This window comes from Myripristis murdjan, chromosome 7 (assembly GCF_902150065.1).
Source record: "Myripristis murdjan chromosome 7, fMyrMur1.1, whole genome shotgun sequence".
NCBI classification, from domain to species: Eukaryota; Metazoa; Chordata; class Actinopteri; order Holocentriformes; family Holocentridae; genus Myripristis; species Myripristis murdjan.
In genome coordinates, this window is record NC_043986.1 from 16,444,195 (window position 1) to 16,464,375 (window position 20,181).

General features: G+C 42.1%; 1 protein-coding gene across 1 annotated transcript in view; it reads left to right on the top strand.

Annotated features, from left to right (window-relative positions):
* Positions 1-20,181, top strand: part of kcnd3 (potassium voltage-gated channel, Shal-related subfamily, member 3) — a 91,269-nt gene that overhangs the window by 56,719 nt on the left and 14,369 nt on the right. Inside the window, exon 4 of the mRNA XM_030056569.1 lies at positions 18,618-18,786. Coding sequence (XP_029912429.1) covers positions 18,618-18,786 — 169 coding nt within the window. The remainder of the gene's footprint in view (positions 1-18,617; positions 18,787-20,181) is intronic.

The following is a 20,181-nucleotide window of genomic DNA, read 5'->3' on the forward strand; positions in this document are numbered from 1 at the left end:
TGTTTTTTCTTCCTGCTCCCTGTGTTTGTGTTGATGAGGGTTTCGTTTGTGCAAGATGCTGACCCTTCCCAGGCTGGGAGGGAGGGAGCTAGAGTTAATATGGGCAGCGGAGATGCTGTCTTGCCCGAATCCAAGGTCAGGACCGTGTTTGTTGTTGATGTTGTTGTCCCTGCAGAGGGAAAAATTCTTTTGGAACAGAATTCTTTTTAGTTCATTGCTTTTTTTTTCTCCAGTCGGAGCTTTAATATTACAAGCTTCACTGCTTTGATGCTGGAAAGTAAAACAAGGTCCAGACATGGATGCACGTTCTGTCCTCATGCATGCGTTGACTGCCTTCTCCATAGCTTTTTGGGATGCTTTTGCTTAACAGAAGTTTATAGATAGAGCGCATTCGCATTAAAAGAGGATGGATGGATGGAAGACAAAGAACAAAAGCCTTGGAGGAAAGAAATATGATTGTTCCAGGCTGGTCAAGGGGAGAATGAGCTGTGAAAGGGACAGAGATTGGCGGGCACACCAGCTGCTTGGGTGGAGGCAGCAAAGATGGGAGCAGGAGGGCAGAACAGACAGCTGGAGAGGGCAGGGAGCGGGGCAATGCGGGCAGCAGAGAGCGGCCAGCACACCGGCTGTCATGCAATATGCACAGGTCTCAGGTGCAGATGGGCTAAGAGAGGTAAATTCTGCAGGGATCATTTGGGAAAGAGGGGGAGGATACAAGAAAGATGTCTAAGGAAATGAAGAGAGGCAGGGTATGTGTGTGTGTGTGTGTGTGTGTGTGTGTGTGTGTGTGTGTGTGTGTGTGTGTGTGTGTGTGTCTATCTACATTTGTTTATGACTGTAGAATTATGACAGGTGTAAGGAGTATAGCGTACAAATGTCAGTCCAGCCTCTTTCCTAATTTAATGTCACAATAAAATGAAAAATGACAACATGTTCTCTTATTTTCTATACCAGAATATTCACCTATTTCACAAAAAATGCCATTTAGATTTAGATTTTTTATCTTTTTTAATCTTTTTTTTTTTTCCAGCAATGAAAACATCCCATCTTTGAACAATCAGGCCTCTCTCATCAAATAAAACTGCTTTTCTCTCCCTAACCGATCATTCATTGATTTATACTTTTGAAAGATGCCTCTCTCTGTTAAGCCCCGCTCTGACAAGCTGTTTCAACCAGAAATATATCAAATCAAGGTAGCAAGAGGCTCGGAAAATGCTGTTTCATTGTGACTCTAAAGGAAAACTGAGTAAGCCACAGTATTGTGCATATGCAGCATGTCCAAGGACTTGACTCTGCTCTCCTCTTCATACTCACACAACGCAGAAGCACGAATTGTCTCTGTCTCTATATCTCTGTAAATTACCAGTTTCCTGACTTTTTCTCTCTTGCCCACCCTCAATTCCCACTTCTACATCTCATGGACACTTCTGGATATATCCGTATAAAAAGTGTTAAATGTCAAAGTGCTCTCGAAAAAGCATAAAACTCTAACCTGACTGCAGAGAAGTGTAAGATGTTATAGCGTGATATACAAGAACACACTGCACTGTCTGCTTTCCCAAGTGTGTGTGTATGTGTATGTGTGTGCCTGGACAGAAGCCAGACAGGGATCCCAGCCAAAGAAGGAAGAGTTTAATACAGAGCACGTCTTAAAAGCAGGGTGAGGGAGCAGCTCATCTACCCACAGGAGTGGCAGAGGTTAATGCAATCCCTTTAAGTGGACATAGAGCCGGTTAAGAGGCAATCAGGGGAGCAGGAGAGTGAGGAAGTCATCTATTTAAAGAATAATAGCCCACCGTGGTGATAACCTCTTTTTATTTATATCCTGATAAAGTGACAAACCTACTGACCAATGTGCAACAGCTGAATCAATCTGGATGTAGTGTTTTTTTTATTAAAATGTCTTTATTATGAACCAACTCTTCTCTGAGTGAACTCAAGATGCACCTTTATCAAACATGCACAAACACTGTGGTTTTGGAAACTGATGTGTGTGTGTGTGTGTGTATTTATCATATATGACTATAGCTGTAACATGCATGACAACATTACTCAGGTATCGGGGCATCATATCATCAGATTGCTGTATGGATATCTTTGATGATGGGTATGGTTAGTCTCGCAACCTCCTGTGTGAATGGTGTATATATGCCATTTGGGCTCTGTGACAGAAGAGGGGCTTAATTTCTGTGTCTTGCAGACATCAACACTGTGTCAACATTGCGGAGCCTGGAAGTGCATTTGTGAGGAGCCTTGTGTCATGCGTGAGGAGGAGAAGGCAGTGTTTGCGTGCAGCACAATCTGATGGATTGGCTATCTGCAGCATTAGAGATGGCTGTCTGATGGATTAGTATCAGTGGCATTAGCACTGATGTGTGATAGGAATGATTTGTGTTGGCTGGATTCCTCTATCCTCTATCCTTCTTTACTGTTGCCAGCATGATCCCATTACAACACACCGGCTTTACATCATCCTCAAGCTGCAGTGTGTGTGTGTGTGTGTGTGTGTGTGTGTCATTGTGGACGTCTCCATGAATGCGTGTATGTTGGTGTGTGTGTGAGCTAGACATCCATGTATATATATATATATATATATATATATATATATCCATACAGGCGCCTGCATGGCATTATTACCGTAATGTATGAGTAAATGTAATCTGCTGCAAACTCTGATCTGGAAGCTTATTTGTGTTAAAGGCGACATGCTTCTTGCCTCCTTTATTCATCACCATGGTTACTAATTGGCTTAGTGGATGGTAACACCCTGTCCTTTTCATACTGGCCTCTCAGCTCTCAATGTGAAATATTTCTCCTTTCTAAATTATGGGCTCATTCCCACAGCTGTAACAGAAAATGGCAAGAGCAGCTATTTGTCAAACCACTTTTCCTTGGAAGAATGGGTTTTTTTTGTTTTTTTTTTTACCTTTGACCTTGAGGAAAAACTGACCTCTCTTGAGTTAAAATTTAATAGTGCTTCCTTCTTTGTTGCCCTACACACCCGGCTCACTCGTCTCTTGTCTCTCTCACACCTCGAGGTCAGTTGAGACACAGTCAGATAGAATCAATACATGAGAAGATGTGAAAGCAGGCCCTCTGTCTGTGCCAGACCGATATGCACTACATCAGAAGATCTCACTTGCTGAATCCAGAGAAGGTCTGGTCACACATTTGACAAGCAACAGGTCAAAAACTCTTCAAGTGCTAATATTTTTCTCACTTTCAAAGAATTTATTACTCATTGAATAGGAAGTGCAAGAGATTTATGCGACGCTGAGGTGATTTCTAGTAGTTTTGATATTCACTGTATGCTCTCACTCACCTAAACAAGTGATACAATGCAAAAAAATCTCCATCTTAACAAGTCATTTAGTATCATACTTAGCGGGATGAGATAATCCCACTTCCTTCCAGTGCAGTTTCACTTGTTTCGCGATTTTTTATGGGATCAAGTATGGATATGTTTAAACAGGGCAGAATAAGTCATATTAGAACAGTAGTATGAAGAAAATGCCACTTGATTTAATAAAGAATCTGTAAAAAGCTGATTATCATTGGAAACATGGGATTACCTATTTCTATCGGCAGCTTTTTTTTCACTTATTTTAAGAAAAACTAGATTTTAAGACTTAGTTTGAGACCATATGTATGAAATTGATGTTTAGCAGTGTTTAGGACAACAGGTGCTATAGCTGTTTCAAGTACTGTGTGTGCTGGCCTTGCTTTAGTTAAGTCTTGTGTGCTGTAGCCACAGTTGCTCCTGCATGTTCACTGTAACATAAACCCAGTCCTCATTACATGTCAGGATACATGACCAGCTAATTCTCCCATCAAAACCCAACCTGGCAACCTGACACCACCACCACACCCATCAGAATACGTGCCTCTGATGGCGGTGCTGCATGGCAAACACGGTCAAAGATCAGTTAGCTGTGCGCAATTCACACATTAACCTACATCTCCATTCTGATTCGAAAACAAGGCCTGGTCACTGTGGAGTAGGGTTGCAGTGGGACGCGTCCTGCCTGGATATAGGCTTACAGAGAGAGCTGGGATGTAACCTGGCCCGGCACTGAAGGACCAGCATGTGAGTTCAAAGGCTCCCTTTATTTAGCAGGGGAAAATGCCAGGGATGAATAAGTGATGTGTGGAGGGAATGTGTGGGAAGGCTCCAGAAGACAGCAGGGACTGGTAGATAAAAAATGTCGGTCATCGTACAGTAAACAGTGTGTATGTGTGGGTGTGTGTAGGTGTGGTTGAGGGTGTAGTTGTAGGCGTACAGTATGAGCTGTGCAATACAGTGCACATTTTTGCAGTGAAGCAGCACAGCTTATATTTACAGTGACACTCTACAGCTTATTTCTTTCACCCACGCAACCAAACAAAAACACCTACATACACACTTCCCCCACCTGTCTCTGCTGCCTTGTTCAGCTCTCTTTCCTGTTGTGAGTCATCTGCCTGCTTGGAGCACACACACACACACATGCATGGACACACGCACACACACACACACACACACACACACACCAGTGACAAATTCGAATAAGCCTCAGAGCAGTTTTCCACTGTGTGTACACAGTCTGTCTGACATTTGGTCTATGCCCTGGGGGCCTCTGCAGCCACTCTAGCCCAGCAAAGAGGCCTGTCACAGGGCCTCCTCTCTCCCACAGGTAGCCTCCCTGGAGCTCACCTGTTATCTCTGCTCCTCCAGTGCCTGAAGCTTTTCCCTCACTGCCCAGGATGCTCCCTCTGTTGAGTCACACATACACACATACACACACACACACACACATATATACACCTTACACACATGCCAGTCTCACTAGGCAGTGAAATAGGACAGAAGGCTGGGCTGGAGACACCTCTCCTGAGTCTCAGTGATGCCCCAGTTTCTCCTGCAGCCTACTTTTCTCCACTAACACACACATCCCAACACCAACCGTCATCCAGAAACACTGATACATGCTGACAGGCTGACGGCTGTTGTTAACTATTGCCAGGATTGGTTTGGGGCTGGACTGATGCTTATATGGTCTTTTGATTCTTATATATGATATGGATAATAACTTTCAAACTGCCGCAGGTCCAGCTCCGCATACACAAGTTTTGGTTTTACTCTGTTGACTTGCTGTGGATGGGCACGTCAAGTTGAGATGGCATGTTGTTGTTATCTCCGACACTCTGACTGGACAGTGCTATTGACAGGTGTAAAGCGGATTTAGAGGTAGCAGCCAACTCTAGTAAGCTGCATCGACTGGCTCTCCATCAGACTCGGTCGTGGATCAGTACAGTCGATGCCGCTGTTGTGCCGGACACTGATGAGAAGAGCCATGTTTGCCGTGTTCACAGTCAATAAGTCAGACAGTGTAAAGCAGTGTGTGATAAGCTGGACCTGGAACTAGCCAATATTCTTTGCTGCAGATAAACAATCTGACAGAGACATCTTTGATTCAAGGAGAGATGAGCAGCAAATTGTGCGTATCAACTTCTGCTCTTCCCAGAATTCACATTCATTCAGTGAGGTGAGATCTACCCTTATGGATTTTTTTTTTTTTTTTTTTTTTTTGCTATTGCCTGATACTTGAAGTGGATTTTTTTATTCATAATTCATCTCACTTGGTGGTGAGCAGTGTAGAGCTGCTGAGTATACATTTGCCAAAAAGAAAAGTGCCCCCGAACTTGTGGCTCTTAAATAGTGGTTGAGTACGAATTACTCTTGAACCAAATGGGCTGAGCGTTCACCCCTACTAGGCAACATTAGTGCTAAAATGCAAACAATTCTGGCCCTGCTACGGCAAATGTCTTTTGCTACCACTAATGGGTAATATAGCCCTGCTCTAATGTAACCTGCTGCTGATGTTAATGTAACCCTCTTAACTGCGCTGACATGGTGCTCTGTATGCTACCCTGCATTGCAGCATTCCCAAGGTCCCCATGACAACAGGCAACATCAAAGACCTGGGAATAAGAACTTGCTTTGGTGTTGAAATGGAGGATGGATCAGAGGGGTTTATTCGGCTAGCTCGCTTTACAACGCCTTCTCAGGTCAGGCTCCCTAAAATATAGAGACTACAGAATATCTGAAAGAAGATTTTACTGAGACAAAGGAGGCAGACGCTTGGGCCCTCATGCTTATGCAGTTTTCCACCCCTGCTTTGACTTGGTATCAGTGGATTTGTGTTAATTGATTGGATAGGCAGCAGTTTAATCAGCATGATCCATGAACTATGTGTAGCAAGGAGGATGGCTTCATCTGTGGAGTCAGATGGGAGTCGAACCTTGGCCAGTGAATCAGTGTTTAATTAACTCCCATCTACTTTCAGGAGAAAGTTCAATGGTTCAATCCTTTAGTTTAGTCAATCACTCTGGACCTTTTACACCACTGGGGCCTCTGAGGGGAGTTCCCATTGACATTAAACTGCACTGTGAAAATCTGGTAGTAGCTCATGGTTACAAAATGAAAAAAAAAAATCTAGGGTTTTCTTATTGCATAGCCATAGAGTGAGTGGAGTTAGTGTTTTGTTATTGAGTGTTTTTAAAAAAAAGAAAAAATGGATGAACTGGACCTGCTTTCTCTTGCTCCACATTGGCAGGTTGTTTTTGTTGTTCTCTGATCTTTTGTATCATTGCTTGGTTGTCCGCTTTGCTCGTTTTGTTGATTCTGTGTGTGTGTGCGTGTGTGTGTGTGTGTGTGTGTGTGTGTGCGTGCGTGTGTGTGTGTGTGTGTGTGTGCTGCCTGTCTGCCCATGAGTCTTAGGGCTGTTTACAGTTTGAATAGGCCAGCAGATATTGGAGAGACAACTCTGCTTTTGTGTGCCTCTGCTCACTTAAAAGGGCTGTATGTGCGACAATGCGGGCACACACACACACACACACATTCTCGTTCTTTCTCTCACTCTCTTTCCCACTTTCCTACGCTCTCTCACTCTCTTCCTCCCACAGACACATACCCCAAATGCACACAAACTTGAACACACATGTATCCAGACTTTTTGCGACAAGAGGAAATGGTCTGACTGAGTTAAGTGGAATCAAACAGCCGCAATCACAGAGGCCTGAATGGGAGTCAGAGTGGATCTGACGTCCTGAAATGTGACTTACCATTCTCTCTCCTCTTTTACCAATTTAACCCTCCACCCGCACCCCCCCCCCCCCCCACCCCCACCCCCTTTTCTCATTTGTTGTCTGTCTCTGCCTGGGTCACCCTCAACTCCCTTTTCTTTGCACAGTGCTACAGCAGTGCCCCCTCCCTTTCATGTCTTCTCTCCTCTGCTCTTCCAGTGTCTGTTTTCTCACTCTCATTTCTCTCTTTTCCCCTTTGCCTTTCTGTCACATTTCCACATTTTGTCTCTTTTCTTTATTTTCTTTTCAACTCTTTCATCGCTGTGCGCTGCCTATGTGGAAACCTCTCTGTCAGCCACCTCGCCACTGTGACCTTGAGCTTATTGCAAAGTAGACATGGCCTCTGAACCCCCAGACTCTGACCTTTCCCTCTCTCTATCTGTCCCCTGCTATGCTCTTATCTGTCCAGACAGCCTTGCTTCTTTTCACCTCTGGAAATCAGTTCCAGCGGGGTTCAAGCATGGCAGAGACATGGAATGGGATGGAGTGAAGTGGGAACAAACGGACAAGAGAGATTGGGTTTAAAAAGCGGATAGGAGAGATAACATTTGGATCCAATGAGAAAATAATCACATAGAATTAATAATATAATAGGCTTTAGAGATACAATTGTACAAATTTCAGAAACCTTTAATAGATAGATAGATATATTGATTGATAGACTTATTTTCCCCTGGTGGAATTTCTTCACACAATTATTTTCTTCACACAAGTATTTCATAGTACTTGGTAATCTTACCACTTTCACCACTTTGCTCACCTAAAAAACAGCCCTAACCAGTTGTATTAAATGCTGTTTTTCATCCAATTTCAAATTCTTAATCATAATCATATATAAATACATAAACAAAGGCAGAGTGAAAGAAGTAATTCCCCACCCTGGCTGGATACATCTTTGAGACTTGTGTCTGTAGCAGGTGTGCAGAACCGTAATTGCAGTCTCATTCATCTTTTGTTCCCTCGCCACCTCTCTCCTTGAACGGCTGATTAGAATCAAAGTTGGTAATGTCACACGCTGTTGCAGACGTAGCAGGTGCATTGCTTCAACTTGACTGTAGTGTCAATTGTTTAGGTTGTAACTGCCTCACCAGCACCGTAGGTTTGATGCCCATGTTAAAGAAAGACATGTCACATTCTGCAATATGTGGTGTCATTAAAATACTGCCCGTACAGCGAAAACGACTGAACATTTCATTGTAATGTCTTGCATTCAGCAAAAGAGATGAGTCTAAGAATTGAAACTTCTCTTCAGAGATTCATGTTTGAAGCCAAGCACAGTAAGTTCTCGTTAGTGATATAATTGAACCACATATCAAGGTAATTGCGCCCCAACTGCTCTACCCTCCCTCCTCCTCTCCTCTCCTCTCCCCTACAGCACTATGTACCCAAGCTCAAAGAAATAGATTGGTTCCAATTTCAATTACCCACAGCCATTACTGGTTTTATCCATACATCCTCTTATATCAGCCCTCAGAGGCTTAGAAGCATTCAGCACTTGTAGGGATGTGCATATAATCAGGAATGTGTATGCAAGCACACCAGCAAAGACATATACTCTTTCACGTGCACACACACACACTCTACAAATGTGCTAATGGCAGTGGGTATTTTCTGTGAATTAGTCGTCATGCAGGCAGTCAGCAGTGCAAGCTTGGGGGACTCATCGTATCTCAGATCTAATTCATATTTAAATGTTGTTATGCTCTTTCTCCTCTTCTGGTAATTGTGTTTGCACTTCCTGGATGCTCTTGGAAGTGGATTCACTGAAGCATTCTGCTGATAGCAGTGTGGTAACCACTAATTATGCACACATACACCCACACAGACACACACACACAACCACACAAGTGAACAAGACTTTTAACAGGGTAACAGGATCCTTTGCTATTATTCACCAACTTCCTGACAAGTTAGTGTACTCACACTGCTTAATGGAAAGACGCTTCCAGAGCTTCTTCTAAGAAATCTTAAAATTTACACAAAACTAATGAACATAATCTAGACAGTTTGGCTAGGCTGACATTCCTGCTGTTTCTAGATTATATTATATGATTTTGAACAGTCAGACACAAACACTGACAAATTAGCAGGACATAAAACACAAAGCCGTGGAAAGTAAATGTTAGGATTTGGATCTGCAGGGTAGCACAGTTCCATTTTGAAGCCATACACTGCCAGCATATGGTATATGTGTTGTAGAGAAATGGCCATCCCTCAGTGTGATTCAGTGTAGGATTGGCTGTGAAGTGAATGATGATAATGACCTTTCCTCTATGTGCAGTGCAGTATGAGAGTAATGCCCTTCACTTTATCAACTTATCTGTGTGTGCTCCCCCTCACACCCACCCCACCCCCTTGACGAATGTAAATGAGGAAATAACCTATATGCCAGCTTCACAGTGCACCCTGCAAAGCCAAGAAATTGGATTTTGCAAGGGACCTGCAGTTGAAGTTGCTTATGTGTGTGGGGGATGAAAAAGTAACTGCTGAATATTACAATGTTGTTTGTTTTTTGAATTTTTCTTTTTTCTTTTTTTCTTTTTTTTTTGGCAGATTAACTGTTCTGGTGTAATTGAGTAATGCAGCTAAAATATTGCAGTGGTCGTTAAGTGTTACTATTTACCGCATGGCTAAAAATTCATGTTTTGTCTTAATAGATTTTGGAATCATCCTGTTGCTCTGAGGCACATTTGAGTGGTTTGTTGTGTTCTCCATAAATGGAAACAGCAGTGTCCCCAGCAGTGAGGACTGATAGAAAATGTCATAGCACGCCATCTTTCTTTGGTAAAAGAATGCAAAAACAAACCAGTACCATGCTGCATAGTAAACTTATAGCCAATGCATGCATAGCAATACAAACATGGCAGTGGCTCTCGTATAACCATGTGTGGGAGCGTGAGAGACTAGAATTGGAGCTAAAATTCTGTCACAGCATTTTTAAAAAATCATTTCATTCAAGCAACACAAACAAAAGGTAATTCTCACACTAATACAATGGTCCATAAGACGCTACTCCTGGGCTCTGACAATGCACCTACTGTGCAATGAGCACAATAAGTCACTTAAGCCACATTTTCTCCTGCAGATGATAAGAAGCAGCGCAGGGAAGCATTACATGGATGTGAATGATCGTAAATCTACTCGGGCTGTAAGACTGGCCATATAGGCAACTGCCATATTCAGTTTCATTATGTTTTAGCTCTCAGTTATTCAAATCAGTTCCACCGTACTCAAATATACCTTCGCTCAGCACAAGGTCAATTCAGCAATTAATATGACATTCATAAAATAGTTACTCACTTGTGGGAAATGTAATTTTTTTATTATTATTATTATTTAGTTCTCTATAGGTTTGGCACTTTAGATCAAGACACAGCACAAACTTAGCTGAACATGTTATTGGATTGGTGCAAGCCTCAGTTAGGAGTTGTGTGTAATTGTCAATTTGGCCTTGCTAATCCTGTTGGTTTGCATTCAAGGTCACTGTTGCCCATCATCACCACCACCCAACCAAGCTGCATTTTCTTTGGTAGCTAGTTTTTTAAATGTTCTTTTTTTGACCTGAGCATAACATCAAAGGTTCGAAAAACGACTCGTTATTTGTTTTTTGTGTGACATTGAAAAACAAACTATGGAATATCAAGTCATTTTTTCATTTGACTGTTTTTTGATTATCAATTGAATATCAATTGAACGAATCATACACGGACCATTCCCGTTTTTCTATTTCGTATTTTTGCCTAAAATTGAACTATGAAAAACCAAGCATATTTTGGATTTTGGTGTTAGATTAAAAAACAAATAACAAAATAACCAGTCACTTTTTCATTTTTTAATTTTTGATTGGCAATTGAAAATAGAAAGAACGAATGATACACGGATTTTTATTCATGTTTTGTTTTTGTTTTTTTTGTTTGTTTGTTTTCTTTTCTTTTCTTTTTTTACAATTTAAGTCAGACCAATATGTCTTTCTGTAGGTTGGCATTTTATAACAACCACACAGTTTGGATGTTGCTCCTTTATGGAGGGTCATGAAGCATGCACTACTTGTGTCTTTAAATAAGACATCCTAGCCCTCAGAAAACCAAACTGTTTTGAACTGCAAACGTTTCCTAATAAGCTCAGCTGTTTAGGAATCAGTCTCAAGTCTGGTTGAGCTAGATCACAATCAGAGATCATGGCTGTGTTGAATTGCCTTGAGGGAGAGCTGAGATTACTATAACTCTAGTGTATTTGACTTAATCCACTTTAAGACATCTTTAAGATGTATTTAACCACATGAATCAAGCCCTTGGCACATTAGCATAAACAGCGTTTATTGTATCTCTAGCTCTTCCTTTGTCTCTTCTCTTTGCTCTTTGTCTTCACTGTCCTATTTTCTCTCTTTTTCTGACTATCTCTATCTACTTGTTGTCTATCTCTATCCATATCCATCTGTGTCTCTCTCCCTCCCTTTTCCCTGCCATTCCCATAGCAGGGAATGGCAGTGACATTTGTGGAGGTGATTGTAGATGATTGTCCAACCCCTGGAGAGCCATATGTCACCAGAGTCACTTCCATCCAAGTGACTGGCCATGAAATGTCAGCATACAGTATAGATGGATGGATGGTTGAGGGCTAGAGGCCTGGGGAGACAATCTTTCACACTACTGAACCAAAACCAACTAGGCTTCACTGATCTGTAGCGGGTTTCCCAATAAAAAAGGACCTCTGCTCCACTTTCGGCTATTTGTATGATGCATCATTTTTTATGGCCATTGTATACTCCCATATATGTGTTCCTCAAAATAGAGCTCAAAGTGGAGCAGCGATTGTAGAAGGTGCTGACAGTACCTTTACCATGTTCTTAAATAATGAATACAGTGACAGGTCGGCATCAATATCATGTAATATTATAAATATCAAAGTGTATGGCATTTAATGAACAAATCAATCAGTCACTGCAATAGTTACATGCTTTTTTGAGTTTGGGGCAGCGTTAGTCAAGCTAAAGGTAAATACTGATATCACTGCCTTGTCTGAAATTGTGCTTTAGCTATGGACTGCATAACCAAGGAGGGTCCATCTCTTTTATTCTGCAAAAAAACTTGTCTATACTCGAGACTACGGAGCTGTTTTTACATTTTTCAGAAAACATGCCTATAGCCTAGGCTACTAAGCTACTTAAAAGGAGCGTAGGCTGCTGAGCATCACTATGATCTTGGAGCAAGGTGCAGACAGATGTTGGTGTTCAGTAGTATGAAACGGTGTGTGAACTGCAGGCATGGTGCCATAGATAGGGGCTGGAGTAGCTCTCCATGGTGCTGAAGGGTCCCAGCCTCCTGAGCAGTGTTGAGTAACTTACTCAAAAAAATAATTAAGTGAAGTTACTCATTACTTTCTACAATTTATAATCACATTACTTTATTAATTACTTAAGTAATTAGATTACTAATTACTATTTTTTTTTTCATTACTTTCTACAACCCAGATCAGTCCTTATCAAGAGAGCAAGACATCACATCATATGAGTACATTTATTACATCATATTAAATCGTTCATATCTGGTGCAAGATCAGACACTCTTGGCAAATCTCCACTTGCAGAAACAGATTGCACCACAGCCGATCATTCAACCTATAGCACACACTTTCTCACTATTCCCCATATATCTGTGTGTGTGCGTGCATGCGTGCGTGCGTGTGTGTGTGTGCAGTTTCTCTTAATTATCTTATTGTTTTCTGGTTGAATATCAGGATAGTATTATTCTTAGTTACTGTGACTATAGTGTCAATCATGCTTGGAAGCAAGGTCAGTTTATTAAGATGGACAGGAGACGGACTGGTCAGGACAAACCTCCACCAGATTCAGCTCATCTCTTATTAAGCTATATTTTCTTTGCTGAGAATACGTATCTTTCAAAAATGACAACTTCAATCAGGAGAGAGTGGATTTTCCTGGTTTCTGAATGATCTTGAACGACCTCTCTTACAATCCACCCACTTCTGCCACCACTCTCTCCTCAGCAGTTTACTGATCCAGCCTGCTGCACTGGACGATACGAACGCAACCAAGCAAGAATCATTTTGATCAGAGGTCAAAGGTAGAGGTCACTGTGACCTCAAAAATTACTTTGGCCATAACTAAAGAATTCGTACGCTGGCTGTTCTGGTGATTATTCAGCAACAACACAGCATTTCCACTTCATTTCTTCTCCCTGGATGACAACCAGGACAGAGGGCCACCTGTCCCTCTGGTAGCTCACCACAAGCCTACTGGTTTTGCTGCTATTGAACTGATTATCGTTTCACTTTGTGACGAAGCTCTTTATCAGTCCTCTGTGCTCCTCTGTAAAAGTAGTCTAAAGTGAAAACAGCATATTTCTCATTGGAAATTATTCACTGGAATCATGCACACCAATACAGTGAAAACTTCCATTTTGCCAAAACAAGAAACCTAATACATTTTATTAAATTCCTTGAAAGTCTTCACAAGTATTATATGAGTTGACGTAAACTACAATTTGACTGGTTGGCAAAAGCGGACAACCATGAGGCAGGATCTCAAGTTAGAAAAGTAACTGTAATTTCATTACGGAAAATTCAAACCTAATTAAAATGTTACTGCAACCCTGCAACTACTACTGCAACCAACCCTAGCCCAAGAAAAAAGTAATCTAATTACAGCAACACTGCTCGGATATGTGATGAATAGTACTTCCCCTGGAGAGTGACAGACTCACAGACTCCCACAAATACACTCCTCAAATTTCTTTCAATTCAAGCACACGTGAGCAACTGCACCCACTCACTCTCACACACACACACACACGCACACTCACACACACACACACACACACACACACACACACACACACACACACAAAGACACTCACAAACACAGTCATGAAGCCAAGAAGTCACACAGCCTGATAATGCATTCTACACAGGCAAGCATTCACATTTTCACACAAACTCTTCATTTGCCCACCTACAGGCATTCAGTGATCAAGTCAAACTACCCTAAATATATGTATATATTTTATGACTCCTTCCATCTTGGCCTCCCAATCTCACTCAGAAATTTCAAAACCCCCATAGCGTTCACAATCTTGGCTAGATTAAAGGAAGTTGAAGTGCTGCCTGTAATTTTCCCCATGTGCACTCTGCTACCTTCTCACCTCTGTTCAAACTGGTATTTATGGGGATTTGCACTGTGATTTGTTGGCACACAGATAAGTGCGCGCGCACACACACACACACACACACACACACAGACACACACACATACACACACATATATACAAACATACACAAACCTTCTGACCTGTGCACTAACATTTAATGCACTGCCTCAGCAGGCCCCCCTCCAGCACCCGCTTTTCTTCACGAGGTGATTTCAGTTCTCCAGGGGGTCAACTTGCAGCAAGGGATTGTGGTCCAAACACAGGCACTTAGGGTCTGCCTGAAGGGAACTGGGGAAAATTGCAGAGAAATCATGTGGGATTTGGTCTGTAAATGGAAACCCAACTCTTAACACTCCATCTCTCTTGCTCCCTCTTTCTCCCTCCCTCCCTCATGCTGCATTCTCTCAACCTAAAGGAAAATTGAACAGAATCGTTCTATCCTGAAGATATCAATAAGAATGACTTTATGACTTCAGCACGGCTCCCTTTCTCTGTGCATTCAGCACATATCCAAAAAAAAAAAAATCAAAGGCATAAATCCTACATATCCTATAAATACATATTTATATCCCTTTGTGAGTTTGACTCAATGCTAATCAATGAAACACTCGATGAGCTAATGCTTATAATGTTCTGAGTTGATTTTCTCTGTAAAAATTACAGCTGTACTGCCATGCTTGTGCTATTTGAGTGTTCATTATTAGGTATCTTAGGCCATGAGCTGTGCTGTGCTGTGCTGTCCTGCCCTGACATGACCTGCTATCATCACAAATCTGTGTGTCTGTCAACCCACAGACCAACTCAGATAACCCCATCCATCACACACAACTTCACAAGAACACTCAGGCCTGCTCAATCATTCTCCTCAACTCACCCATCTATCCTTCCTCGACTTTATTAATATAACCCAGAGAGACCCTGACTATGACAAACCTGACCCGACACTGACCTGCCCATCTGACCCGGTTGTTTGTGCATGGGATTGGGGAGACAGAATGAGAGAGAGGGTTAGGGGGTTATGGAATGTGAGAGGGTAAAGGAAAATTAGAGAGATGGGGCAAAGCCACTTGGGTGCAGTACAGCCTCTCAAAGTCTTCCTGAGAAAATATCTCTCCCTCCTTTATCGTTACTTTCGCTGCCGATCCATCTTCTTTCCTCTCCGCTGCTTTTGCCTCAACCTCGTTCCTCGCCTTCACTGTGGCCTTGCCGGGTAACAAACGGCCGCTTGCATTCATCCAGGCGGGAGGGAAAGATATGACATCTTACCTCACTTATCACACGCACACACAAACATGCTCGCACACGCTCACACCGCTGATTATCACATTCTCTCGCTCTTTAATGTGTGTGAGCCCAGCTTCATCTTTGTGGCATGTGTAATGGCTCAGAGATCCTATCATCAGAGACAGGCCAGCTTGACTAAATGGGAGCGGCAAATTGACTGTAGCATTAGAAGAGAAGGGCCTCTATCAGACTATCTGATAGGATCCCATTAAAGAATTCTTGCAGATGAATATGATTAGCTTTTCATTCCTCCTAATGGAAACATCTTCTGAAGAGGGGAGGAGATGAAATGTTTGTAGTGATAGGGCTTTTGTATCGCTGATGGAATTGTTATTGCCTAATTTGAGTAAAAAGGCCATTTAAGTTCTTGGGAAGGAGGATGAATGCTCTCTGTAAGTATATTCTCAGTTATGGTCATGGACCAGTGGTTCGCTGTGTGTGGGCAGTACAGGCTTTGTTGATGTGAGAACCATCCCCCACCTAAATGGCAGGACATTTGGCTTGTTTTTATCAAAATCTGTGACTAATGTATGAGATTTTATCGCTTTTTCACCCCCTTTCCCTAAATGGACTAAATGTGTGTGTGTGTGTATGTGTGTGTGCGTGTGTATGTGTGTGTGCGTGTGTGTGTGTGCATGTGCATTTATGCTCTGTGTTTTCTATCTCCAACAGACTGTGACGGAAGTTCTTCATTACATTATAAAACGGCTATCACCAGAGCAGCTTCATAAGCAGATTATTTTTCATTTAGCAAGAGCCTCTCGGGTCCTGCCTGCTAAACCCTCAGACACCATGACACAATTTTATGAATGCTATCTTACGATGTTTTCCTTAATAAACAGAAAACTTTTCCTTAGAAGCCAGAAAGTATTATGTGTTGACATAATTCTTCACTGCTGTTACTACTTAAATGAACCCTTAGCTAATGACTTGTTAAGTTGGCGTGAAGTGTGCTACTTCAACGGGACATAAAGTAATAGTGCTGATAGCCACTAGGCTTTTTGATTTAAATACATAGTTTTGATGCCTTGTCAAATTGCATGTTCATGCATGCATATGAAAGAGTGTTTTTGCATGTGCGTGAAGCAGCAAAAACAGGTTGATTGGATCTGCACTCTGCCAAGTCTATAGGGGCCTATAGTATATATTATGGATATGTCAGGGGACAGATACCGGCATCCTCTTCTATCCTATGCTATTAGTATCCATGTGAAATATGTTGTGTTTCCCTCTGCCTGTCAGGCAATAGCTTATAGTTATGACAAGAATGGTAATCAGTGAATCAGTTTTCCTCTCAGTAGAATGATTCACAGGGAAAACCACAGGGAGATTTTATGGCCGTCTTGCTGTTGGCTAAGTATACTGGGAGAAAAACAATGCCACAGTACTTCTTGACCTTTGCCATAAATTGCTGTCCTTCTGTCTTTAAAAGACAGAATGTGTGCATGTCTTCTTGTGTGCATGTATATGTGTGTGTGTGTGAATCCATTAATGCTTGAGAGTAGCTTAATCTCTCTTTAGTTCCACCTACCTGTGGTGTATTCACTCTACAGCTCACTGACATTACAATATCTCTCAATTTTTACTGCTCCTGACGTGTTGTAATGGGGGGAGGGTGGAGAAAAGACAGATTTCTTTCAGATTCTTTCAATCTGCATCCACTCATCTTTCAGCTGCTCAGTATTGCCAACCAAACTGAGGATTTGCAAAAGATATGTACACAGATGTCTCTGTGTCCATGGATCATTATCCTATTTGTCTACTTACACAAGAGCAATCATTCAATTCACACATAATCATGCCTTGCACATGTGCCTGGTAGAATATAGAAATGGAGATACTGTTGAAGAACAGGCTTTGAGATCCATATGGTGGAGATGGGGATCTTAAAAGGATTGTCAGCCGTGATTTCCAACTGAGTCGCTAGCCATACCATAATTTCTACAGATTGAGTCACATGCCTGCAGAATGTGAGGGTTGGTGAGTGTTTGGCATGGTGAAATTAATTTTGTGAATAAAGGGGATTAGCTATAGTTGCATGAATAGTGCATTTCCTAAGCTGGCTATCTTGAGGTTGGTTTGCAAGAAAAGCCATCAGTATTATTTTTGTTCTTGATTACATGTCAATTTAACTCATTATAAAGAACAAGAGGTTTACGTTTAAAATACTGTATTTATTGATTATTAATATAAGTCTTTCTGTATTCAGATTTGAATGTATGTAACACTGAATGCTGTCTTGATTTGCAAGCCTGCATCAGCTTTATTTGTAGTCAGTCTTGGCCTCAGTTCAAATAACTCCAGCAGAACTTCTTGTTCAGCAGCAAAACAAGAACAAATTACCTGCACTTTTTACTCATGAATACGAAATGAGCACCATTAGAAATAAAGGTTGCTTTTCCTACTTGAGTTGTGCTCTTTGAGCTTTTGAATTTCTGTTCCTCAATCTTTTTTTTTCTACTGTTCATTCAGACAGTGTGGCTTCATCCTAGGAAAGAACAGATCTAATATGGTTAGTGTAATTGTGTTGTCTGTCTTATGAACTTCAGAAAGGATTGCTTTTGACTTGCAAATATTTCAGATCGGAGGGACTGAATGACTTTTCAGATATGTCCCTGGCATTCACTGTGTCTCGATAGGCCTCATCTTTCTCCTTTCCTAAAGGTTAATAGTATCTGCTGTCACTGAGTGACACAGTAGAGTACTGTGCCATTCAATGACAAGAAAGGTTTGGTGGGAGCCTCTTTCTCTTGGGGTGGGGTAGTCTCTGTGCAGGAGATTTGATTTGCTGAGATTTGGACACCAGGAACATGAGTGGCGTAAAAAGAAAGATTAATGGTCTATACCAGAGGTGTGAATGGGCAGCCATTTGACCTGGCTGATAGGATAACTGTGTGTGTGAGTGTGAATGGTGTCTAGTCTGCTCTCTGTGAATGAGAGATTGAACTGAACTGAGCTGCCATAGAGATATTTGATTAGAAGGCTACTAGGGGACATTTCTATAAATTTCTGCTCTCTTTTTCTCCCTCTCCCCCCTTGCAGGTACGGAGACATGGTTCCTAAGACGATTGCTGGGAAGATCTTTGGCTCAATCTGCTCTCTAAGTGGGGTGCTGGTAATTGCCCTGCCTGTCCCTGTCATTGTGTCCAACTTTAGCCGCATCTATCACCAGAACCAGAGAGCAGACAAGCGACGGGCGCAGAAGGTACAGGTGAACACAGTTTTATATCATCTCTGCTGGGCCCCAGACTGTTGGGCCTCCAGACCTCCAACCCAGAAGGGAGCTCAGACATCTCTCTCCCCCAAAGGAGAGGACTCAACAGGGTCCAAGTCCCCTCTGTGAGACCAGTGATGCTGTGTATATACAGAAATGTGCATGTGTGTGCATACACATTTTGAATTACTCTACTTGTGTGGATTTTCATTCTTTACATTGATTCCCTAATCCCTAACCTCCACCACCCTCTCCACTGCATGCCTAACTTTAAAGGTGCACAATGCAAAACTGAGGGTTGGTTCAAATAGGGACCATTTAGACTCAACTGACAAAAAATATGGAATAAGCACATAGTATTTTCAGTCAGTCAAGCCAATGATGAAAATCCTGTGGGCTCAATCATCAAATTCTGTCTTATTCCAATTTTACATAGTGTACCTTTAACAGTAACTAAAACCCAGTCCTAATTCTAAGCTTTTTCCTAAACCCAATTCCTGACCATAAGCTGTCCCCTTAACGAAGTGAACAGCAACAGACGTCTGGTCTTCATGGCTATATAAATAACATACACACACATGCGCGCGCACATTTAATCTTTTTTTGGCGACTTTATGGCAGAGGTTTTAAAAACTTGTACTGTATGCTTGAATAGTGGAAGATTAAAAGGTTGTCATCTTCCTCTTGGTAAATATCCAAGCCTTTAGAGCTAAGAACTAAGTGATGCAGTGTGTTCCTGTCCAAAGCAGACACTGCGAGGAGGCTGAGTTTGGCATTGTGACAATCTCTGGGAGTTCTGCCCTGGGATTTTAAACTGGTGCGTGTTTTTTTGCCCAGTGGTGCATAGCTATGTATGTAAATGAACTTCCTTTAAAGAATGGATGTGATCAGTCATGGTGTGCCCATGGGCCAATTTGGGAGCAGCATCAGCTGGCATGTTTACAGAACTGGGCTCGTAATCATAGTTTGAGGGCAAGCCTGACAGACTTTGTTCTGATGAGATATATAGCAATGTGTCATCCCCTGCTAAGACACTGGGCTAATTATACAGTTTGTGTATTTTGTTGCTACCAGACATGCACATGCTGACATGCATTCGCTATTCCAGCCCTTTCCTCTCTCCTCATCTCCTCCTTTTCCTTCCCAGTTGTCTTTTCTCGTAGCGAGGCCTTTTTCAGCCCCTCTCCCCCTTATTTCCTCTCCTCTCCTCCCCTCACCTCATCATTCCTCCCCTGCCTCGATTCATTTTCTCTGTTTCTCTCTCTCTCACTCTCTCCCTCTCTGCATGATTACTGTCATCCATCTCAGTATGAGCTCTGGGTGTAGTTTAAATCTGTTTAAAGTCCTGCAGTTCGACCGTGGCCCGACTGCTGCCCAGTCTTAACTAACCGT